Genomic DNA, 25,803 nt, shown 5'->3' on the forward strand with positions numbered 1-25,803 from the left:
AAAGAAAGTCACCAAGACATATTTATAATCAAACTTACCAAAGCCAAAGATAAAGAGAGAATTTTAAGAGCAGCTAGGGATAAACGAAAAGTTGTCTACAAAACAAAGTCACTAAGAGTAAGCTCAGACTACTCAGTGGAAACTATGCAGACAAGAAGGCAATAGGACGACACATATAAAGCCTTGAAGAAAAAAAAAAAAAAATTACCAGCCAAGAATTTTGTATTCAGCAAAACTGACTGTCCAATATGATGGTGAAATTAGGGCATTTCCAGATAAACAGAAGTTTAGGAAATTTGTAAAAACCAAACCAAAATTAAAGAAATACTAAAGGGAGTCCTTCAATTAGAAAAATCAATAACATCAGCTAACAACCAAGACTAGAACGCAAGACAGAACAACCAGATATCAACCCTGATAGGGACTTCACAAATAAATCAAAGCTAAAACACTGAAAATAGAGAAACAGAGATGTCAATATGTAAAAGATGTCAATATTAAAACAAAAAAGTGGGACTAAATAATGTAATCATAAATCTTTCAGATGGAGAGGAAGTCAAGGTGATATAAAGAAATAAAAGATTGGTTTAAATTTAGAAAAATAGGGATAAATATTAAGGTAAATGCAAAGGACACTAACAATCTTATGCATCAAAATAAAAAACAAGAAAAACAAAGACTCAGCAAATGTAAAATCAACAACAATGAAAAGGATGAAAAGAAAACACATGAAATAAAACAATTCAACACAGAAAACTAAGTGGAACAAAGAAAATGTCAACATCACACAAAAAAATACATCAAAACGATAGTACTAAACTCATACCTATCAATAATTTTACTGAATATAAATGGACTAAATACACCAATAAAGAGACAGAGAGTGGCAGAATGTATAAAAAAACACAATCTGTCTATTAGACAGTTCCACAATAATAGTAAGAGACTTCAACATACCCCTTTAGGTGAAGGACAGAACATCCAGAAAGAAGCTCAGTAAATACATGCAAGATCTAAATGCCACAATCAGCCAACTTTGATCTCATAGACATATACAAAACACTCTACCCAACAGCAGCCAAGTATACTTTCTTTTCCAACTTACATGGAACGTTCTCTAGAATAGACCACATATTAGGCCACAAAGCAAGTTTTAACAGAATCCAAAACATCGAAATATTAAAAAGCATCTTTTCTAACAGCAAAGCCAAAAAACAGAAATCAACAACAGAAAAAGCAAGGGAAAAAAAATCAAACATATGGAAACTGAACAACACCTTGCTCAAAAACTACTGGGTTATAGAAGAAATTAAGGACAGAATAAAGAAATTCACAGAATCAAATGAGAATGAAAACACATCCACCAGAACCTTTGGGACACAGCAAAAGCAGTGTTCAGAGGTCAATTTATAGCAATAAATGCACATATCCAAAAGGAAGAAAAGGTCAAAATCGAAACATTAACCCTACAACTCGAACAAATAAAAAGAAGCCTCAAAAGAAGCCCTCAGTCATCAGAATAAAGCAAATAATAAAAGTTAAAGCAGAATTAAATGAAATAGAGAACAGAAAAACAATGGAAAGAGTTAACAAGACCAAAAGCTGTTTCTCTGAAAAGATCAACAAAATTGATAAACCATTGACCAAACTGAAAAAAAGAAATAGGAGAGGAAGCAAATAACCCAAATAAGAAATGAAATGGGCGATATCACAACAGACCCAAACGAAATTAAAAGAATCATAAGGGAATACTATGAAAAACTGTACTCTAACAAATTTGAAAGCCTAGAGGACATGAACAAATTTCTAGAAATGCACTACCTACCTAAACTAACACAAACAGAGGTAGAACAACTAAATAAACCTATAACGAAAGAAGAGATTGAAAAGGTAATTAAAAAACTCCCAGCAACAACAAAAAAAGCCTTGGCCCTGATATTTCCCTGGAGAATTCTACCAAACTTTCCGAAAACAGTTAACACCACTACTACTGAAGGTATTTCAAGAGCATAGAAAAAGATGGGCTACTCCCAAACTCATTCTACTAAGCCAGCATAACCCTGATACCAAAATCAGGTAAAGACATCACGAAAAAAGAAAATTACAGACCAGCATCCCTCATGAACTTAGACATGAAAATCTTCAACAAAATTATAGGCAATAGAATTCAACAACATATCAAAAAAATAATGCACCATGACCAAGTGGGATTTATACCAGGTATACTGGGCTGTTTCAACACCAGAAAAACAATATAACCCATCACATAAATAAAACAAAAGACAAGAACCACATGATCTCATCAATTGATGCAGAAAAGGCATTTGACAAAGTTCAACACTCATTCATGATAAAAACTCTCAGCAAAATAGGAATAGAAGGAAAATTCCTCAACATAGTAAAGGGCATTTATACAAAACCAACAGCCAACATCATCCTAAATGCAAAAAGTCTGAAAGCATTCCCCTTGAGAATGGGAACCAGACAAGGGTGTCCTTTATCTCCACTCTTATTCAACATTGTGCTGGAGGTCCTTGCCAGAGCAATCAGGCTAGGTAAAGAAATAAAGAGCATCCAGATTGGTAAGGAAGAAGTAAAAGTATCTCTATTTGCAGATGACATGGTCTTATACACAGAAAACCCTAAAGAATCCTCAAGAAAACTACCGAAACTAATAGAAGAGTGGATAAGAGTATCAGGCTACAAGGTAAACATACAAAAATCAGTTGGATTCCTCTACACCAGCAAAGAGAACATCAAGGAGGAAATCACCAAATCAATACCATTTATAGTAGCTCCAAAGAAGATAAAATATTAGGAATAAATTTAACCAGAGAAATAAAAGACCTATACAAAGAAAAGAAAACTACAAGACACTACTGCAAGAAACCAAAAGAGACCTGCGTAAGTGGAAAAACATACCTTGCTCAAGGATAGGAAGACTCAACATTGTGAAAATGTCTGTTCTACCCAAAGCGATCTACAGATACAATACAATCCCGATCCAAATTCTAATGGCATTTTTTGATGAGATGGAGAAACAAATCACCAACTTCACATGGAAAGGGAAGAGGTCCCAGAGAAGTAAAGCATTACTGAAGAACAAAGTAGGAGGCCTCACCCTACCTGATTTTATAACCTATTATACCACCACAGTAGTCAAAACAGCCTGGTACTGGCACAACAGAAACATAGCCCAATGGAACAGAATTGAGAATCCAGACATAAATTCATCCACCTATAAGTAGCTGATATTTGACAAAGGCCCAAAGTCCATTAAATGGAGAAAAGACAGCCTTTTTAACAAATGGTGCTGGCATAATTGAATATTCATCTACAAAAAAAATGAAACAGGACCCATGTCTCACACCATGCACAAAAACTAAGTCAAAATGAATCAAAGATCTAAATATAAAATCTAAAATGATAAAGATCATGGAATAAAAAATAGGGTAAACACTAGGAGCCCTAATACATGGTATAAACAAAACATTACTAACAATGCACAAACATCAGAAGAGAAAGTAGATAATTGGGAGCTCCTAAAAATCAAACACTTATGCTCATCCAAAGACTTCACCAAAAGAGTAAAAAGGCAACCTAGAGACTGGGAAAAAATTGTGGCTAGGATATATCCAATCAGGGTCTAATTTCTAAAATCTATAAAAACAAAATCTATAGGATACTGCAAAATCTCAACAACAAAAAGACAAATAACCCAATTAAAAAATGGGCAAAGGATATGAATAGTCACTTCACCAAGGAAGACATTCAGGCGGCTAACAGATACATGAGGAAATGCTCACGATCTTTAGCCATTAGAGAAATGCAAATCAATACTGCAGTGAGATACCATCTCACCCCAACAAGGCTAGCATTAATCCAAATAATAATAATAATAAATGTTGGGGAGGTTGTGCAGAGCCTGGAACACTTATACACTGCTGGTGGGAATGTAAAATGGTATAACCAGTTTGGAAGTCGATTTGGCACTTCCTTAAAAAGCTAGAAATAGCAGAGCCATATGATCCAGCAATCCCACTCCTTGGGATACATCCTAGAGAAATAAGGACCATTATATGCATAGATACATGCACACCCATGTTCACTGCAGCACTGTTCACAATAGCAAAAATATGGAAACAACCTATATGCCCATCAACGGATGAGTGGATAAATAAATTATAGTATATTCACACAATGGAATGCTACACAATGATAAAGAACAACGATGAATCCTGGAAACATCTCATAACATGGATGAATCTGGAAGGCATTATGCTGAGTGAAATTATTCAGTCACAAAAGGACAAATATTATATGAGATCACTATTATAAAAACTCAAGGTTTAAACACACAAGAAAACATTCTTTGATGGTTATGAGGGTGGGGAGGGAGGCAGAGAGGTTTTCACTAACTAGATATTATGTTAGGTGAAGGGAAGGACAGCACACAATACAGGAGACGTCAGCACAACTGGACTAAACCAAAAGCTAAGAAGCGTCCAGGATACAATCAAATGCTTCAAGGGACAGAGTAGCAGGGGCAGGGGTCTGGGGACCATGGTTTCAGGAGACATCTAGGTCAATTGGCAGAAAAAAGTTTATTAAGAAAATGTTCTGCGTCCCACTTTGATGAATGGTGTCTGGGGTCTTAAAACCTAACAAGTGGCCAACTAAGAGGCATCAGTTGGTCCCAACCCACCTAGAGCAAAGGAGAATGAAGAACACCAAAGACACAAGGAAAATATTAGCCCAAGAGACAGAAAGGGCTACATAAACCAGAGACTCCATCAGCCCAAGACCAGAAGACCTAGATGGTGCCTGGCTACCACCAATGCCCACCCTGGCAGGGAACACAATGGTGGGTTCCTTACAGAGCAGGAGAAAAGTGGGGTGAGAACTCAGATTCTAGTAAAAAGACCAGACTTAATGATCTGACTGAGACTGGAGGAACCCCAGAAGACATGGTCCCTGAGTGCTCTGTTAACCCAGAACTAAAAGCATTCCTGAAGCCAACTCTTCAGACAAAGATTAGACTGGACTATAAAACATAAAATGATACTCATGAAGAGTGTGGTTCTTAGTTCAAGTAGAGACATGAGACTAAATGGGCAGCTTCTGTCCAGAGGCAAGATGAGAAGGCAGAAAGGGACAGGACCTGGTTGAATGGACACGGGAAATCCGAGTTGGAAAGGAGGAGTGTGCTGTCATATTATAGAGACAGAAACTAAGGTTGCATAACAGTGTGTGTATAAATTTTTGTATGAGAAACTAAATCGAGCTGTAAATTTTCACTTAAAGCAGAAAATAAAAATTAAAAAAATTAAAATAAATAAAAGGAGACTTTGAAACGAGAGATGTGTTCCCTAATACAGCTAGTGACCTGGGGTCATGGTTTTTTTCGGGAAAATAAGAATTTCAGATATTTGTATCAGAATTTGTGCCCAGGCTTTTCCTTTGTGGCCACCATACTTACACCTAGGGTTTTTATTCTGGATTCTTAAGACAGGACTCTGTTTGGAGGCTTGCTCATTGAGCAATTGGTATTCAGAGTTCTAAGAGTCTCCTTGACTCCATGGACTGACCCATCTAAATGTCTGTCACTGTCTGGAAGCTCTGAGTATAATATCAATACCAAAGGTGTTACCCTACTTCCTACCCCCCTCTTAGGAAAAAAGAAAAAAAGAAGAAGAACTTGGAGATAAAACACTTCAGTAAAAGATAAGTCAAGGATTTTTATCTCAGTCAGCCCTCGAAGTTTCCACGTGACCCTCCTATTATTGCCAAGTCTGGACTCCTGAGAGAAAGAAGAAAGCTAAGATTGTTGAGTCCTCCCTGTGTGCAAATACCATACATTCACATGCATGAGCTCAATGAATTCTCTCAGCATGCCTATAAAATTAGCTCTGTTTTACCAATAAGGACACAGAGGCACAGGGAAGGTGAAGTAGCTGGCTCAAAGTTTCACAGTCAGTAAGGGAAGGTGGTAGGGGGGTGGGAGGATGGGAGCAGGCAGCAATTCAAACCCAGGTGTGTCTGTCTGAGGTCAAAGCCTGTGTTTCTTCTACTGGTATGCTCCCTGCTGTCCCTCTGAAAAACGAGAAGAATTTCAGGCTCTGACAGTTGCCTGTTTAAGAGAAAAATATTCCAATCATCAATGAGGTAAAAGATTTTTATAACTAATTCAAATTAGCAACTGTACAGCACACTTCTATACACACATTCGTGTATATAGCTTGCCCTAAGACAAATTTTTCCTATGTTGATGTTATTGGTGCCACTTGGAATCTTATAGCTATTGACATAAGATTAATTAAATACGGTGTTCATTATGCAAACGAAGTATTGGATCCCAATGTTCAGCCCAAGTTTAAAAAAAAAAAAATTACATACCTACACAGGCGTGGCTGCTGGAGTGGCCCATGGCAGGCTGGTCATTGGAAGCTGGAGAGGCTGAGGTGTGAAGTGCCAGGAGGAAGAACAGAGGAGCAGCCAAGAGCCTTTTCCAGGGGAACTTCATCTCAGCGCTATGCTCCAGGGGAGGCTGCTTTGTCTACTGAAGGATTGCTGAAGCTGGGGCCACAGAATCTACTGGTCTCTCCTCCCTTCTCTTCCTCTATGTCTCTAACACACACACCTCACACTCTCACACACACGTTCCAGTAAATGTGAAGAGAACAAAGACACATGGAGACTACTTCTGTGTTCTCCTGCTGAAGTTGATGCCATAAAGCTCATGAACCTCACGCTTGCCGGAATAGCTCTGTTGGTGAAGGAGGCTCTTCCGCTTTCATTCTTGCAAAACCAGAAAAAAAAAATTTTTTTTTTAGTACTAGGGAGAAAAAAAAAAAAAAATGAAACCACAAACACACAACTCTTTAGCAATTCGATCTGCAGTCTCCCCATATCTTAGAAGTTAAAACCTGCCATATTCAGAAGCTCTTTTCTTTTGCTATGAACAGCTTTATCTGGTGAGGTTGGTCTCCTTATTTCATTGTTGTTAAAGAATGTTCTGGTCGGGTTGTTATTTTTTCCTCTGGAGAAGTTGGATTATTGCTTGAAGGGTCATGTTTTATCAAGAATTTCCAATTCATGCTCAGAAAAGAAGCAGCGGGGAAATCATGCACCAACAGTAGGGCTGGGTTTTAAATAGAATGAGAAAAAAATATTCGTTACGAATTAATTTATGTTTCCTTTGCCGTCCGTGCTGCCTCTCTTTTCCCTAGAATTTCAAGGTGTGTTTACAATTCACACCTGTGGATGGTTTGTCCATTTTTAAGAGTCTGGTTTCTGCTTTGAAGCTGAGAACCGAACATCGGTTTTCTGGAGCAAAAAAACTATGAGCCAGATCATAGATAGAGAAGTATAATCTAAATGCTTTTTTCTAAAACAGGATACAGCAAAGTCATATGCCATTCTTAGATAAGCAGACAGGGCCAAAGTACCCCAGTCTGGATAAGCGATAATGATAATGTGATTTTTTTTCTTCCCTGCTTAGATTATGAGGAAAGCTTATTAGAAACCTTATGAAATCTTATAGGAGTAATCAAAATTGGTAGAAATTGATTTAATTTTTGTTTTCTAAAAAACAAAACATTTTAGTATATCAGGTGGAATTTTAGAGATGCGTCTTTTCCAGAAGGGGTGGGCCCTGGTTGTGCAGTGATTAAAGAGCTCAGTTGCTAAATGAAAGGCTGGCGGTTCGAACTCACCAGCTACTCTGTGGGAGAAAGATGTGGCAGTCTGCTCCCATAAAGATTTACAGCCTTGGAAACCCTATGGGAGCAGTTCTATTCTGTCCTAGAGGGTTGCTGTGAGTCAAAATTGACTTGACAGCAGTGGTTCTTTCCAGGATGTATGTAATACTAATTTTTTAGATTTGAAGATTTCTTGTGTAGGCATTCGTTTTGCAAATGCTGATGGGCCTGAGGTGCCCAAAGTAGAAGAAGTAGAGATACTGCTCACTAGAGTGTTTCCCTAATTGTGTCCATGTCCCCAGCACCGGCTGGGCCAATGAATGCCATGTATATCTGATGTGCTTGGTCACCCACGGGCCTGTGACTTCCTCTCAGGCCAAGGCGTCGGTGCTCAAGGTCCCTGACCCTGTGATCAAGGGAAGCTCTGGAAGTCACTACGACCATTAGAGGGGTCCAGTTCTAGAGAAGGTCCAGAGACTTCCTGGGCAGGTTGGATAGTGGAATGGTTAAGCACATAGGCTGAAGACAGAAAGGCCCGTGTGCAAGTCTCTTTTATACCTTGTATATCTGAGTAATATTTAGGCTAGTGGTGTAACCTTTGTATGCTTCAGTTTCCTCATTCATACTGGCATAATAATGGTAATAATAATAATAATACCTGTCTTACAGGGTTGTTGGAAGTATTAATAGACAATGTATCTAAACTATAAAGTGGTGTGCCTGGCAAGAAGTAAGTGCTTTCTAAAATAAAGCAAGGCTCTTTTTTTTTTTTCCTCCCAGCAGGAGTGTGAGGAGCACCTGCATCCCAGGCCAGCCTTTGAGACAATTACAAGACGCTCATGGTAGTTGTAGGCCAGATGTCATACAGTAGATTTTTGTTATTCATGGTAATTATGTTCTAAAAAGACACTGCAAACAATGAATTAGCAAATACTGGACAATTGCTCCTAGAGGAAATACGAGGTTAGGCTCTTATGAGCCTCTGGTCACAACATTTTTGCCAACTAATCAATACATAACTTTGCTTTATGCTTGTTTTTGTTTAATGACACCTTATTTATTATATTATTGATTCATTAATATTGAACTCATCGCCACCAGTACTATAACTTGTGCTGGAAGGAAGCTTATATAAAACATATTTTCTCTGAAAGGCACATCATGGCTTTCTTGTATTTAGGAATACTAGACAGCACTTCTGTGCTGTGCTTGGGGGCCATGTTAAATAGCAAAATCACCAACAAAAAGCACAAAACTGCAAAAAGCAGGACTCTAAATGGACTGTAAAAAGGACACTTGTTTAAGAGTATGAGCACCGAAACAAGAAGGCAGAGCATCACCTTGTCTGACCTCAGCTGAGAACATGCGACTCAAATTTTCCACCACTCTGTGCGTGTCCACAGATGACCGTGAAAGTGCTGTGAGTACTGATTTGTGGTTACAAATAAATTTTACCGAGTAGATGAATTCGCAAATGTGGAATCTGTGAACAATGAGAATAGACTGTATGTGGGAGAAAATGGTATGGGCAGGAACAGGCAGCATTTACTGAGCACCTTCCATGAGCCAGGCAGGGATCCAGGCCTGCACAACCTCAGTTGTCTAATGCATAGACTGGCAAGGAATCTTCAGAAGGCTTCAGAAGAGCATTTGACATGGGCTCTGGGCCTCCTGCAGTCATTAAAGCATTCTGCTGCTAACCAAAAAGCCAACTCTTCGAACCCACCAGATGTGGCAGTTTGCTTTATAAAGATTCTACTCTGTGCTCTAGGGTCTCAATGAGTTGGAATTGACTCAACGGCAGTTGAATTTGGTTTTCTTGGGTTTCTGGTCCTCCTGAGACTCTCCCAGGCTAGATTTATAGCTGTGAGCAGGCCTGGAATATCTTGTTGGTTGCCGATGAGTTGACCGTGACTTTTGGAGACCCTACGTGTGCAGAGTACAACTGTGCTCCCATAGAGTTTTCAAGGTTGTGACTTTTCAAAAGTGGATCGCCAGGCCTGTCTTCTGAGGTGCCACTGGTGGGTTCAAACTGCCACCTTTTTGTTGAGTAGTCTATCACTTAACCTGCATATGCAAGTTTTATGCCCTTCATTGTATGTGTGTGACCCCAGTAGTTTTACCCATAACCATCCCAAGGATAGTGCTCCTGAGACAATCTGGTGTGCTCTGGCTCTGGGGCTGCCTATATTGGGCCTCCCTGACTTAGTTGTGCCCAACCTAAACGAACCCCGTTGCCGTCGAGTCGATTCTGACTCATAGCGAGCCTATAGGACAGAGTAGAACTGCCCCATAGGGTTTCCAAGGAGCGGTTGGTGGATTCAAACTCCCAATTTTCGGTTAGCAGCCAAGCTCGTAACCACTGTGCCTCCATGGCTCCCTTAGCTGTGCAGCACTGAGCAGTCTCTTACCATTTCTGGGTGGCAGGTGGGGATTCCTCAGCTGAACAGGGAGCTGAGGCTATATATGTCATAAGGGTTAGTCATAGTAGTACCCGACAGATAGTGGGTTTCCAAGACGTGGAAGTTGCTTTCAGGCTTGGAGAATGAGTTCTTGCTAGGGTAGTAAACACAGAAATGAGGAACTGATTTTGCCAACGAATGCTGAAAGCAAACTGCTCCTGCCCCCAAAGCCACAAAACAAAGCCCCCCTCCCTGTCACCAAGGCTGAGGGCGTCTCACATTTGCACAGGTGGCCCTCAGGCTGGTGGATAATATTTCCCCCAACAGGGCTGCTTTGTTCATTAAAAATTAGCATTGAGTGCAAATGCCCGAGGATCTCTGAACGGCTTGCTGAAAGGCCCTGAACCTGTCTGTGGTTTGTAACAACCAGTTCAATCAATGTCCCTAGAGGACCCTGGCTAGCAGAAGTCCCAATTTTTATTTTCTCAGAATCTGCTCTTGGGGGTGAGATTTCTTTCTTGAAGAAATTTGTTACTTCACTTCACTCCAAGAACCTTAATTCAAATCACAGCCTGTCTTTCTGTGCCAGGAGGCTGAGGGCTGCTGATTCCCAAACCCCACACCTGTGGTTCTGGCTTTTTCGGTATGAATCCGCTTCCTGATTATTTTTTGACCTGCTGGCCTTTACTGCCTCATTCAGAGCAAGTACCTTAATCAGAAAAAAAAATAATAAAAATTATCTGGGTGCAAGGAGGCATGGTAAATCTGGCATTGGTGATACCATCAGCCTGTCCGGAAAGAGCCTAGAACAAAACAACAACTTCCCATTAACTTTCAGAACAATAACCATAAGAGGCTAATTGTGAAATATTAACCTTTGCTCCAGAACCTTGAGCCCAAAGGTCAGAAAAGGGCTCATTAACATAGTAAAAATCACTCCCCAAGGCAGAGATTTAACAGGCTAATGAGACGAGCTAACATTATAATGAGATTAGGACTGTACTGCCACTGGGTATTATGTTAGAAAATGTAGAAACCTGTAGTCGTAGGATTTGTTAAGAACTTCTTCCTTCCTCAGAATATAAAAGATCTGATCTGTGTAACCCAAGACAGCCAGAATCTGAGGACTGCCTTCCTCTCTGCTGTAGCTTGTGCACAACCTTGGAATAAATCCGCTCTTTGTTCCTCACCCTGTGTTGTGGTTATTGGCAAAAGTCGCCCTGGGCCTGAACCCAGAACTTGAGCTGGGTAATACTGTCACACAGGCACCTCTTGTCTTTGACTTTCTCCTCTTTCTAACGCCCAGGTTCCCAGTGCCTTTTCGTTCCTCCTGTCTTTCCAGGATTCTCTACAATACCTCTTGGATCTTACCTAAAAATCCAGACCTTTTGCTGACCCCTTTCTTCCCAATCTGAGTTTATCCATTGTAGCTCCATTCGATCTTGTCTCTGTTCTCTGGTTATTGTTAGTTGCCATTGAGTCGCCGCGACTCATGGTGACCTTATGTATAACAGAGTGTAACATTGCCTGGTTAATCGTGTACCATCTTCATGATGGTTGGTATGTTTAAGTCCATTGTAGCATTGTCAATCCCTCTCATCAAGGATTTCCCTCCTTTTTGTAGGCCCTTTTTTTCGCTATGAGTCGGAATCGACTCAACGTCACTGGGTTTGGTTTTTTGGTTTTTTTACTTTACCAAACATGATGTTCTTTTCTTGCGATTGGTTTTCCCTAATGACATGTTCAAAGAAAGTGACACGAAGTCTCTCCATCTTTGCTTCTAAGAATATTCTGGTAGTATTTCTTCTAAAATTTCTTTACTAGGGAAATGATAAATTAATCCTTGACAAAGATGCATATGAGATAATTCAGAGTTCTAGGTTTAGGATTAGGAGAATTTACTTCCTTACCATGGCTTCACCACTTGGTGGCTATGTGGTGTTAGGCAAACTACTTCACGTTTCTGGATATTGGTTTCTTAAACTGTAAAATGGAGTTAATAATGCCAATATTGTAGAATAGTCATGAAGATTAAACTGACAATATGAGTGGAAATACCTAAGAGTAAATGTTGGATAAATTGAAAGCTCACCAGGAATTAACATTATCCTTCTCAAATAATATTGGAATTTTATTGTTTTGCTTTGTCTCAGGACATTTAAAGGAATTTCTATTTTGGTAATTCATGTAAGTAGACATAAAGCATGAATAATAATAATAAAAAAAAAAAAAACAGAAGAGTGGCTGGCCAAGGGCACTATGACTGTGATGTAATAAGGAAATAACCACGTGGTGGGAGAATGAGAGGAACCTATCTTATAAGAGGTATACTGGTAGCTTCTAGCAGGAAGAGCCAACCACCAGAAAATAAGCCAATCATCATTGATGCTTTATATAATGTAGTAAAGGATGACCCAGGATCCAACCATCATGAAGAGATCTATGTTCCAATGGTCATTTACCACTCCCACAAAAACCCACCCACTCATTCATGCATTTGAGATTTTTGAGATTTTTAGAGATACATTCACACTCACTGAGAATGGGGGTTTTGTAACATTTTTACAATTTTCAGAATATGGGTACTGGTATTATATAAATCAGAAAAGGCATGCCATTTACAAGTACAACTGCCTTTTAACCCAAAAAACCCATTGCTGTCGAATCAATTTTGACTCATACAGACCCTATAGGACAGAGTAGAACTGCCCCATAGAGTTTCCAAGGAGCGCCTGGAAGATTCAAACTGCCAATCCTTTGTTTAGCAGCCGTAGAACTTAACCACTACACCGCCAGGGTTTCCAAACCCATTGCCATCAAGTCGACACTGACTCATAACAACTGCCTTCTAAGGAGGGTAATTCTATTTAATGGAAGTTATTTTGTCCGCTGAGCACCTGAAAGAAAATTCGAGAAAAGGAGCTGTGGCAAGAGAATTGCTTTTTATAAGCAAGGCAGAAGAATTTGAATATCACCTAAGAGGAAGGGGGTAAGAGCAGAGAACAGAGAAAGGGGGGAGAAGCAGAGGCAGATGATACTCTGGGTTCTTCTTGGCTAAGGTGCCAAGACAGCAGTGTTGGGAGGTAGGGCAGCTAAGAGACCTGAGCTAATAGGAAAGTCTAAAGCAAATCTGTAAGTTGTTGGCTGTGCCGCGTAAGGTACAGTGCTTCACCCAGATCCTGAATGAATTTTATGGAACTCAATGAAAAGACCAAGTTTCATGTTTGAATTAGGTCAGGGCAGAGCTAAGAAAGCACAGGCAGAAACAAGTAAAGAGCAGAGGGGCCATGTGAACACATGGCCCGGGGATTCACACAGGTTCATAGGATTTTGAGGAGGGCTTCAGACTCCTATGTGCCATAGACTGGAGGTGGGAATGGGTTAAACCAATTTTACCTAGATCTTCAAGGGGTAAAGTTCAGATGCACATAATAGAATAAAACAAAATAAATATGGCTTAAATAAAATTGAAGATTTTTTTTTCTTTCCTTTGACATAAAAGAATTTCAAGGATAGGCAGTTCATAGCTGATTTGCCAATCCCATGCTGTTACCAGGGACCTCCCAATTTTGTGCCCCAAAATCCTATAACTGACTTATACCTTCAAGTTTAGCAAAAGGTTTAATACAACTGCTAGAGCTCCAGCCATTTTGTCTATGTTCCAGGCCTGCCGGAGAAGGAAACAGTGGAAGGATAGCGGAGCTCACACTTTCACTTACAAGGTTGTTGTTGTTAGGTGCCATTGAGTCAGTTCTGACTCACAGTGACCCTATGTAAAACAGAATGAAATACAACCCGGTTTTGCACCATCCTGACAATCGTTATGCTTGAGCCCATTATTGTGGCCACCTATAAGGTGCTTCTCCCAATACTTCTCCTTATATCTCATTGGCCACACCTAGCTCCCAGGGATGCTGGGAAATAGTCACTTGGCCACACCTGACTGCAAGGAATGCTGGAGTAGGTAGGTAGTCTTTATTCTAGTGGCAATGTGCTCATCTAAAAATCAGGGCTCTAAAAAGAAGGAGAAATGGGATATTGGGAGGCAGCTATACACCATGTATATAGAAAAAGATATGTAACTATTTTTCTTTTTGAATTAACTTGCTAATTACCTTGTATTATAAGTTTCTGGAAGGTAGATGAGGCACACAGCTCTGCCTATTGTGCCTAGTGTTTTTTTTTTTTTTTTTTTTTTTGTGAATGCTGGGCTGGTGGATGATCCCTAAAGGCACTTTCTCTCCAACCCTTTTCCTTGGGAGCTCATGGGAACATAAGTTGAACAAGGTCCTCAGGAATATCTCTGCTGAGGCTGAGGTGAAACAGGCTAACCTGTGGTCAGGGGCCTATTGTGAGTAAGATAGTCTCCTGGCCTTACTGAGGATGTTTGCCACTACATTTCATGGAAGAAGCCCAAACATGATGCAGTAAACTACAAATTAAATGTGAACAAAATGTTAAACACAGCTTCATGGCCCATGTAGGTGATACAGAACACGGTAGTTGCAGAATATCCTTAAATTATAGTGCCCAACTAAGATGGGCATAGTCAAATGGTCTGCGAGGTTAAGTGGCTAAATAAATGGCAACCTGAGAACTTGCCTCAACTTCAGTGGAACAGTGACTGTTTTACTGCACTGCAGGATGGATCGCCTCCTTAATTTAGCTGCCCCAAATGTGCAATGTAAGCTCAGACCAGTCTATTACAGGCCTCCTTGGAGCTCCCACATTAGGACGGAAGGCCTCTCCCTATATTCCAAGTCATTGTGTCTGGAGTAGGGGGAGACGGGAGAAGAGCAAGGGCTCAAAATGTTGGACCCAACTCCACACACAAACACCAGCCACGGGTTTCCAATGGGAGGGTGATGGAAGGAAAGATAAAAAGTGGGCTTTGGTGTAGGATGGGAATTAATATATTTTTAAAGATTTGGGAAAATAAATCACCAACATAAATACATTCCCAAGTGACTTATGTTAAGATAACATGAGTTTTTAGAGGAAAAAAAAAAAAAAAAAAAGGCTCAGGGAACACAATAAAAGAGAAAATTAAGAGGAATAGTCTAAAACACAATAGACGGTATCACCCTCTGGCTTATGATCCATCAAAGCTCCTCGTTACTCTTCAAATAAAGGGCAAAATCATCAGAAGGGCTCACAGGCCTGTTTGTCATCTGATGCCTTCTCATTTCTCAAGCCTTAATTTTAATCACTTTTCCCATGAACCCAATGCTCTGATCACATCAAATCGTTAGATATGCCCAGCTGTCCTTGCCTCCATGCCTTCACACTAGCTTTCACTCAGCCTGGAAATGTCCATCTCCTTATCTTTGAGAACAACCCGTCCATTTCCTTCAAGACCACCTGTTCTAGAAGTCTTCCCTGTCCTCTGCTGAACACAAGTGTTTGCTTTGTTCTCAGTACTCCCACGACACTTTGGACAAGCCTCATGTGGCATGATTAGTGTATGTGCCTAACTCTCCCACTGTTCCCACAGGGCAGGTTATTTAGCACCATCACTATAGATCACGCAACTGACTCACAGCAGGTACTCAATTAATGTTTATGGGAAAAAAACAGGAAAAAGAAAAATAGAGCAACATGAGAAAATGTATTAGATATTATAGCAGTACAGTGGAGTAGATGAGATTTAAAAAAAAATTCTCAAGAGTATTATGTAAAATGAAGAGCATTAAATGTAAATGTGGGTTCAGAACTAAGCTCTAATGCAAATGTTGAGGAAGCAGGTGAGCAAAGGACACAATCAGGGCAGAGCGTGAGAGTTAGGATTTGAGACAAAGTCTCAGGACTGGGCTGCGTGGGTGGTGCAGTTAATATCCTCAGCTGCTAATCGATAGGTTGAAGGTTTGAGTCCACCCAGAACCATCTTGAAAGAAAGGACTGGAACCTGCTCCTGAAATTTCAGCCATTGAAGACCTTAGGGAGCACAGGAGTTGGAATCAACTTGACGGTAACTGGAACTGGAACACATGACTGGGGTAAAGAGAAAATGAGAAGCAAGAGTGTTATATGCTGTCAGGGGGAACAGTCCAAGTGGCGCAATTTCCTCCCAGTTTGTCATAATTTTTGCAATAAATTACAGAGTTTATTTGCCTGAAGACTCCAGGCTGTCTTAGCTCAGTGGAGTGGAGAAGGAGCAGCGGTGGTGTCACTTTGCTGAGCTTAGACCTCCAGAGTGAGCACTGCTCTGAGGAGCAGTAAGGAAGGGTTCAGCCAGAGCTACGTTCATCTGCCAGAGATACAGGGTGCAAGGGGCCTTTGTTTCTTCCCCTTTTACAACAAATGTTCTTTCAACAACACAGAGATGCCTGAAATGCCTTACATGGGACAAATTACTTCATGCCACAATTTGAGACCAATTTCAAGTGGAAGGGAGACAACCGACTGAAATGGAGATCACAGAGTGAGCAAAGTAAATTGAGGGCAGGACAACTGAGGGCCCAGTTTAAGGGGCCAAAACCAGGAGTGTCTGTTGGAATTGGCCTGCATTTTTCTCCTCTCTCCATACCCCAAATAGTGCTTTAAAAATCAGTCTCTATCATCTTGCATTCCCTTTTATTTTACAGAGTTTAGACTATGTCTGTGTGATGTATATATGGTGCGTTAAAGATGGTCCTAAATCCTTTGATTCTCCTACCATTGTCTTGACCAATAGAATCTGGTGAGCATGTCTGTGGGAGAGTGCTGGGCCTCACCTTAAGAGGCCTGGAAGCTTCTGTCTTGATCTCTTGAAGCCCTGGGCTACAGAAGTAACAAGTCTGATTACTCTGCTGGAAACACTGAGGCCACATGGAGAGGGAGAAGGGGCCCCTTAACCAGCCATCTCTGCAAAGGCCCCAGGCATGTGAGTGAAACCAACTTTGACCTTCCAGACCAGCCCAGGCATGTGAGTGAAGCCATCTTGGACCCTCCAGACAAACCCCACTGCCAGCTGAACACTAACGAGGCTCCCTAGTTGATGAACCTCGAGCTGAAGAATTGGCCAGTAGAGCCCCACCAGTAAAAGATATAATGAAATGGTTGTTATATGAAACCTCTAAGTTTGGGGGTCATTATTACATAACAGTAGATAGTGAGAGCAGTATGTGAGATTGAAAATTGGGTATGGTTGTTCTTGATGTATCACCTTGATTGTGAACGATGCAGGCAGATCTTTAGCTATGATTTTGGGAGCACCAGTCTTTCATTTTGGGTCAGGCCTATCAAGAAACACTGGCCTTTTCTACTGGTCAGGGGTGGTCACTGCATGTCCCAAAGGGACAATAACCCAGACTCAAAAGATGAAAGGACTACATAAGACCTTCAAGGACAAACGTCTTCAAATTGAAGGTGAGAGTCACATTTTTCATGTCTCCTGATAATGCCCATGTTGCTTGTTTTGGAATTGTGATGGGAACAAAGAGAGGGGAGTGTGTGTGCATCAGGGGGAGTTATTTATCAGGAGCTTGTTAAACAGGCTGCAATGTGGAGTGGGGACTTAATTTGTGAAACCCTTTGTCAACATTTACTTTTTTGAGCTGAGTTTGGCATAACCCACTACCTAATCTCACACACCTTGGGGATGATAGGCTCAAAGCTAGGCTGGGCTCTGTTTTAATTCCATTCTCCCCAGAGCTCAGGAGAGCCCATGACTCCTTAATCAGATTAGGAGCAGGTAACGTATCAGAACATTACAGCAACTGAGGCCCAGAGAAGTTGGGATAACTTGTGTAGGGTCAAAGCCCAGAATGGAAGCCCCATTCTTGATTCTGAATCTGGAATTCTTTCTGCTGTTTTCATCCATATCCTTTCAAATGTCCTTGCTTTCTGGATCCAGCTGTCAGGGACCATTATGATAGTAATCATTTATATTTTAATTTAATAATTGTTCTGCAGGAGAATGCAAAAGTAAAAAAAAATTATTGTTATGGAATAGGAATCAAATGTCAAAATACAATCAGAATAAAATAACTTTGTTCTGGTACATCTACATAGTTTTTACATTTCACATTTTTTAATCATTCGTGCAATATGCTTTGCTAAAACAATAGACATTTTGCTAAAATGTCTCTTCTCTTTTATTTCCACGTATTTAGGCAGCAATTCATAGGTCCAGGATACTGCCACTGGGCAAAAGTCCAGGTGCAAGTGAAGTTGGTTCCAGCCTCCTGGTCACTTTGGCAGGACTGGATGTGGCTAAGTAAGACCTTGATATTCCCATGTGAGTTGCTCCAGGTTGGTGGGGTGTGGTTTTCTTTCAAGTTTGTCAGTAATTGCTTTTAACGGCTTCTCCCCAGATTCACATCTAATTTGTCCCAGAGGAGGAAGGATGGCAGCTATCCATGTCTAGAAAGGTCTGAAATGAGGGGCTGCTTATTTTGGACCTTGAGGTAAGCCTTGGTGCCATGGGTCCTCTGTGCTGCATGTTGGCTCGAATACCTGGGCCTGCCTTGGGTGTCAGGTCCCTGCCAAGCTCTGTGGGTCCCCATCTGATTCTAATTCCTCTCCAACGCACTTATACACTAGGCCCCTGACACCAGCAAGCTCTCCAGGCAACTATGGAGCTAGAATAGCCTCATGGTCCCACCCCACAGATTAATGTTAGAGTCTCACTGGAGGTACCTGATCTCTCAAACCACATCCGCTGCTCACCTGACTTTGGGTATTATCTGATGTCTGCATCTCAGTTATGCCCCGCCTCGCAATGGATCTTCTGCCTGTTGGTGTCTGCCTGAACTAAGGCCTGATTCCCCATACCCTTTGGCCCTTGAACACTGAACTTTATACATGCTCTGATACGGGCCAGGCTCAGTAGCAGGATTGAAGTCACCTAGACTTTGTCCATCTTGGACTTGAAATTTTTTCCATCTTCACTGTTCCGTAAGACTAATGTCCAGGTGGTTTTGCAGTTGAGGCCATCTGACTTATGACGTCCCAGGCTTGGAGTCCAGAATTTTGAATCATTCCCAAACCTCCTCCCACCCCTGTAAATGCCCATGGTGTCTGTAGTAGAGCCTGAAAAGCCAAGTGACACCTTGCGTATGACCTAAAGTCACTAATCCCCCTTACACAGGCGTCCGTAGCCTCCCAGTTTGCTCTGACCAAGAGTGACTCCCTCTCTTCAGACCCTTACCCTCAATCTTTTCCTGGGACTAGACTGTTGCAGGCCATTCACTTAGGCCATCCTCTCACCACAGTATTCACTGCTTTGTTGGGATACATCTCAGGCAGTGAGTTAGCCCCTGCCAAGCCACCACTCTTTCACCACTCTGCAGCACCAGCGCTGCTTCCCTCTTAATTCAAGACAAAGAGAATGGGATCATATAACCTGGTGCTTTCTATACATGGCTCGTATTGTTTCTCTGCAATTGATCCAGCTTGCAACTCACTTCAAAAACTCTGGTGAGAGTTCTTTTCTAGAGTGCTCAAGAAAACTCATGACTGCAGGCCATGATACAAGAAATCTACTTAATTTTTGTTTCATAAACCTCCCTTCCACTGTTTGGTGTGAGAGATTGCTCAGACTTCAAAACAGACCTGTGGGTTTGAATGCTGCTTCTATTCAGTGGTCCTGCTCAGAGACACCCATGTGGTTGGGATGCATGCCAGCCTGTAACACGTATGTCAAGACAACCCAGTTAGCACATGACACCATGAAAAACGTGGTAGTTTTCACTAGGCAGGGAAATAGTTCATTCTCAAGCAACAATAGCAACAGAAGCCTCCTATTCTGGCATGGTTAGCTCTGAAACAGATTTTTTATTTCTATGGCGTCAAAACTCAGAAACTATATGATTATGAATGGAAAGAATCAGGTAGTGACCTTTCTTCCCATTTTATTTCATACGTGAATTTTTAATTTAAGGATTTAATACATCGATGAATGTCAAAATGTTTTAGTGAACAGCTTTCCAAATTTCAGCATTAAAACAATTATAAATAGTTGTTAATATTTTATGTCTACTGTCAATGTTTGGCCTTTTAATAAAATATATGCATTTCTTAATAATGGTAAAAGAAGTTAAAAAGTCAATCCAATTTAATGGATTCTGCTTTCTTCATAGGGTTCTAGAAAACTCTTCATTTACTCATTCATTCAATACCTATTTATTGATCATGCACTGTATGTTAGGCACTCTTATAGGCATGGAAGTTAAAACTTACAAAGATCTCTGCCATCACAGAGAATCACTGTTAGGGACTTACTGTTGGCTCACTGGCCACCTGGCAAGGGAATTTATTTAAATACAGTTAAATCACTTTTGCTTTTTGTCATCAATTCATCCACATGATTAGAGCAGACAGCTGTATGTAAACTCCCTCCTTGAGAAATTCACAAACCCACCATTCCCAGAAGTGGAAAGCCAAATTGCATTATGCTACATTCCCCTTTAGTTGTTGCTAAGGCTGGGTCCCAGGGCTTATATATAGGACAGTTCCTGTGTTGATTTTAAGCACTTTACAGAGGTAGAATGACACAACTTTTTGTATTAGGAAATTAATGACAGGGGGCCTTTTTGTCTCTTCCTAATTGATCACCTTGGAAATCCTATGGGGCAGTTCTACTCTGTCCTATAGGGTCGCCATGAGTTGGAATTGACTCGATGGCAGTATTTTTTTTTGTTTTAATTGATCACCTTATATAAAATATATTGCATTGGCTCACAGACTCCTTTTAGAAGCTGATGAAAGCTATGGACCATCTTCCCAGAAAAAAAATGAATGTACCACAAACACATTAAAATTTACATATGTATTAAAATCATGAACCCTCAAAACCCACTTTTTTATCTTCTAGGGATTCATGGATCACAATCCCACATCAAGAACCTCTGATCTGGAAGGCCTTACTTTTCTCCACTTCTTTTTTCTGCTTTCCACATATGGGAAATTTTCATGATATTCTCTTTAAATGTAGCCATTTGGATTGAGAGATCATGTAAAGAGCTTTAGGCAAACCTCTGAGAATCAGCCAATGACAACTTTATGGATCACAGTAGTCTGATCCAGCTGTGCGTAGGGTAATCATGAGTCAGAGCCGGACTTGATGGCAGCCAACGACAACAACAACGTTCCCATATTGCCACCTTAATATAAATGCTTCTTGCTGAGAAAGGGCACCAGGGTGAACACCAGTCTGTGTTGGGTTGTCGTAATGGTGAAATGTGCAGGAAACCCTAGCCCAAGGGCTAGCCTCCTTTCTCCAAGCGAGACACTATGTACTGGATTTCACGTCTTCTTTCCAGTTTATAACAATAAAATCAGAGTTCCTTTGTATATTTGCTTTACAATATATTTGAGATATCTTTGTTGTGTAAGCTTGTATTATTCATTTTGTGTTTTACAAAATCTGTTGAACGCTCTGTCTTGGCCATTTGGAAAAAGAACCACTCAGGATATTGGTGTTTCGACTTTCAGTGTTTGTTGTCTGTCTTTTCCTTGCCATGGAGGGAATGTTTTCAGAGGGTAAAATGGTGAAATTACTTTTGAATTGTTTTTGAAATTCATTTGTCATTGTGGTAGGCAGAATAATATCCCCCAAAGGTGTCTACATCCTAATTCCCAGAACCAGTAAACATATTACCTTACATGGAAAAGGGACTTTGCACATGTGATTATTTAAGGGCTTGAGATGGGAAGAGTGTCTTCGGCCATCTGGGTAGATCCAACATAATCACAAGTGTCCTTATAAGAGGGAACCAAGAGGGCCTGTGTCAGAGAAGAAATGTAATGATGGAAGTAGAGGTCGGAGTGAGGTGAAGAAGAAGCCACGAGCCAAGGAATGCAGGTGGCCTCTAAAAGTTGAAAAAAGCAAGGAAACAGACTCTCCCCTGGAACCTCAGAAGGAATGCAGCTCTGGCAACACCTTGATTTATCTTCTAGTTCCATTTTGGACTTCTGATCTCCAGAGCTGTAAAATAATAAATCGGTGATGTTTAAGCCACTAAGTTTATGGTAATTTTTTACAAATAGCATTAGGAAACTGATATAACAAAAAAAAAAAAAAAAATTTTTTTTTTTTTAGTCATTAACAATTTTATTCAAAAACAACAAAGTAGGAGCAAGGCCAAAATTCTGAAGGAAAGTACTCTTGCTCTGTCCCCTAAAACATCTGTAACGTAGGATACCCCAGAGTTCATTAAAGTATGTACAGTTGTTTCTCCTCCTTGAGTGACTTCAAATGGTTTTGATGCTGTAATTCTTGTGCGTGGTTTTTATAGTTTTACTCTCTCCTTCCTCTCTGTCTTCTTGCAGACAGTATGGATCCCTTTCTGCTCTCACTTGATGTCTCCAATCTATTGTGGGAGTCTGGTGGCATAGTGGTTAAGAGCTCGACTGCTAACCAAAAGGTTGGCAGTTCAAATCCACCAGCCATTCCTTGGAAACTCAATGGGGCAGTTCTACTCTGTCCTATAGGGTCATTATGAGTCAGAATCGACTAGACGGCAATGGGTAATCTAGTGTGGGCTCAAAATCAAACAAGTTATGATTGACTTTAAAGGAAGAGAAAATGGGCTCTGAGAGAGATCCCAAAAGACCCTTCTATAAAAGACCGCGTGAGCTTTAAGGAGTAGATTGCGGCATCTATTTTGGCCCCCAAGGCTCTTCATCTATTTATTTTGCCTGTATTCTGTTTCTCGTCTGTGTTCAGGATAGTTGAGTATTCCGGGCAAACATTCCCCAAATAAATGAGATGATCACTGTATTATTAAATATACCTCTTACAAGTTATTTCATATCAATCAATAATCACTACAGTGTCACGTCATATGTAGGTGAAGAAAAGACTATTGAAGACTGCTTACCAGCTGTGTTGCCTTGTGTATACCTGATGATCTCTGGGTCTCCATTTCTCCCATTGTGAAATGGGCTTCATCACACCTGCTCTCGCTTCTTCACTTGAGCCTCATGAGGCCAGATGAGGACACATGAGATAATGTATGAAAGTGCTTTCATTTTTTGGGGGCAAAATGTGATAGAATTACACTTGCTATCAAAAGCCACAATGAAAGTTTTATTTATCTCTACCAGTGTTTGGGTACATCAAAGTTTCCTTTAGCTTATTCGGTAGAAATTCATTCACCATCCTCTCATTATTTATTTATTCAGCTAATACTAGTTGAGCATATACCATATGCCAACTAGGGCCTGAGAATAGCAAATGGCCTAGAGGTGGAGTGCTCTGATGAATAGAACTTGGGAATCACTCATTCCTGGGTCTGGATCCTGCTTCTGTGCATTTTCAGTTTAATTTGTCTGATTCTAGCTTCCTCATCTACAAAATGATGCTAATGACACCTACCTAGTGGGCCTGCTGTAAGAATTAACTACAAAGTATGTAAAATTCCAAGACATGGTAACCATTCAATATATGTTTAATAGGTATAATATTTGGGAGCTGTTAACCCAGTATGAGGAAATCCTGGTGGTGCGGTGGTTAAGAGTTCAGCTGTTAACCAAAATGTCAGCAGTTCAAATCCACCAGGCGCTCCTTGGAAACACTATGGGGCAGTTTTACTCTGTCCAATATGGTTGCTATGAGTCAGAATAGACACAACAGCAAAGGGTTTTTTTTTTTTTAACCCAAAATGAAGGAGCCCTGGTGGTGCAGTGGTTAAGCACTTGGCTGCTAACCAGAAGGTCAGAGGTTGGAACCCTCCAGCAGCTCTGCAGGTGAAAGATGTGGCAGTCTACTTCTGTAAAGATTACAGCTTTAGAAACTCTATGGGGCAATTCTACTCTGTCCTACAAGGTTGCTATGAATTGGAATCAACTTGACGGCAACAGGAAACCAGTTTGTTTTCATCTGTAATAATCCTAACTCTTATTGTCCTGTAACTTTCATATTGATTGAAACCTGGTGAGTTCAGACATAACTCCTTCCATGGACCACAAGGCTTGCTGATCTAAACAAGGAGAAGGAACTGACATGATGGAGTTTCAGCGAAACAGGAAGGGGAGGGGAAAGCCTGTCGTTTTTTGACTAAGCAAAGTGGAGAAAGAAAAGTGGATGACAGACAGACGGAGCAAGCAGGTAGATATATATATTATGACTTCTCCCATCCAGGCCCAAATTGACGGTCCTAGATGTTAAAAAGATTGAGGGGGTAGCCAGGAGCAGAGGAATTTTCACCCTGCTCTCTGTTTGGGGCTGTGGGAGGGGATTATCACAGGAACCTCCCAGAGGCCTGAGATGCCTGCAGCAGAGTAAAAAGTGTGGGAGACAGCCTGAGTTAGCACTCCTGAACTTCCCTCGGCTTAGGTGTGGTGTGCTAGGAACTCAGAAATGTATATGTGGCCTGTGGAAATGCAGAAGTCAGCTGATGGTGTGACAGATGAGGCTGGCCATTTCAGGGGCAAAGAGACCCTCTAGCCAAGGCAGGTAGTGCAGCTGGGGATTGACCAGGATCACCACCAGACCTCAGGTGTAGCACTAGCAAGGGCCAAGATGAAGCCAAAGCTGTGAGGCGGGCCACAGGGCTGGGATGGAGAGCAGAGACCAAGTTACCTATCACAGATTTCAGCACTGTAGGCCAGTGCCAGTGCAAGGGAGCTCCTCATCAGAACTGAACATATGGAGGCAGGGCCTGCTCTTTCCAACACCCGAAAACTCCCAAGTCTCCCTATTTCCCCACATCCAGATGTCATCTTGTAAAGGAGGACATCTGAAAGATTGAGGGTTTATCCCAAGGAGATCCAGCCACCCCCAAAAAACTATCCAAAAAAGAGACTGAGATATTGCAAATTGGTGAGTTTAAAGCATAGCCTCCACGCCCATTATCTAAAGGATGAAAGGAAGATTCCATCATTAGTAGGAAATAAAGAAGCTCTATTTTGTTAACATAAGCAACTTGGCCATATTTTCAATTTTTGACCCTAGCACATGAGGCAGCAATAACGTGATGGACGTGTCTGCAATGGGGATGGCCCAGCCCTCCCCCTGGGTAGGATCTCTTAGTATAGGCTTGTGAGCAACTATAGGCTGAAGGGCTCAGGGCAGGGGCTGAATTATGTCAGAAAAGCTGCAAGGGCAAGAGTGGCTGTATTAGAGTTCTACCCAAGAAGCAGAACCAGTAGGGTTTGTGAGTGTCTGTATAGAGACTTGGTGATCTGCCCCATAAAGATTATAGCCTAGAAAACCCTATGGGGCAGTTCTGCTCTGTCACATGAAGTTGCTATGAGTGGGAATTGACTTGATGACACCTAACAACAATAATAACAACATACACACACACACACTCATATATACACATACTTGTACACTTGTATATGTACATACATGATATACACATATTCATACATACATGTATGTATACATACACGTATACATATGCATGAAAACCTTGGTGGCGTACTGGTTAAAAGCTACAGCTGCTAACCAAATTTTGGCAGTTCGAATCCACCAGCCGTTCCTTGGAAACTCTATGGGGCAGTCCTACTGTGTCCTATAGGGTCGCTGTGAGTTGGAATCAACTCGACGGCAGTGGGTTTTTTTTTTTTTAATATGTATGCATATATATGCATAAATTGTCATTGTTGTTAGGTACCACTGAGTTGGTTCCAACTCACAAAGACCCTGTGTACAACAGAACGAAACACTGCTCAGTCCTGTACCATCCTCAGTCTCATTGCTATGTTTGAGCCCATTGTTGCAGCCACTATGTCAATCCATCTTCTTGGGGTTCTCCCCCTACTTTACCAAG

General features: G+C 41.0%; 1 protein-coding gene across 2 annotated transcripts in view; it reads right to left on the bottom strand.

Moving 5' to 3' along the window:
* Nucleotides 1-6,766, bottom strand: part of AOAH (acyloxyacyl hydrolase) — a 257,138-nt gene extending 250,372 nt beyond the window's left edge. The window contains exon 1 of one of the 2 annotated variants that reach the window (XM_049893390.1): nt 6,397-6,766. In XM_049893390.1, coding sequence (XP_049749347.1) covers nt 6,397-6,523 — 127 coding nt within the window. In that variant the 5' untranslated portion in view covers nt 6,524-6,766. The remainder of the gene's footprint in view (nt 1-6,396) is intronic. The other variant, XM_049893392.1, reaches the window with a different exon arrangement.
* Between the last annotated feature and the right edge of the window lie 19,037 nt (nt 6,767-25,803).

The sequence above is a fragment of the Elephas maximus genome, chromosome 8 (assembly GCF_024166365.1).
Source record: "Elephas maximus indicus isolate mEleMax1 chromosome 8, mEleMax1 primary haplotype, whole genome shotgun sequence".
NCBI lineage: Eukaryota > Metazoa > Chordata > Mammalia > Proboscidea > Elephantidae > Elephas > Elephas maximus.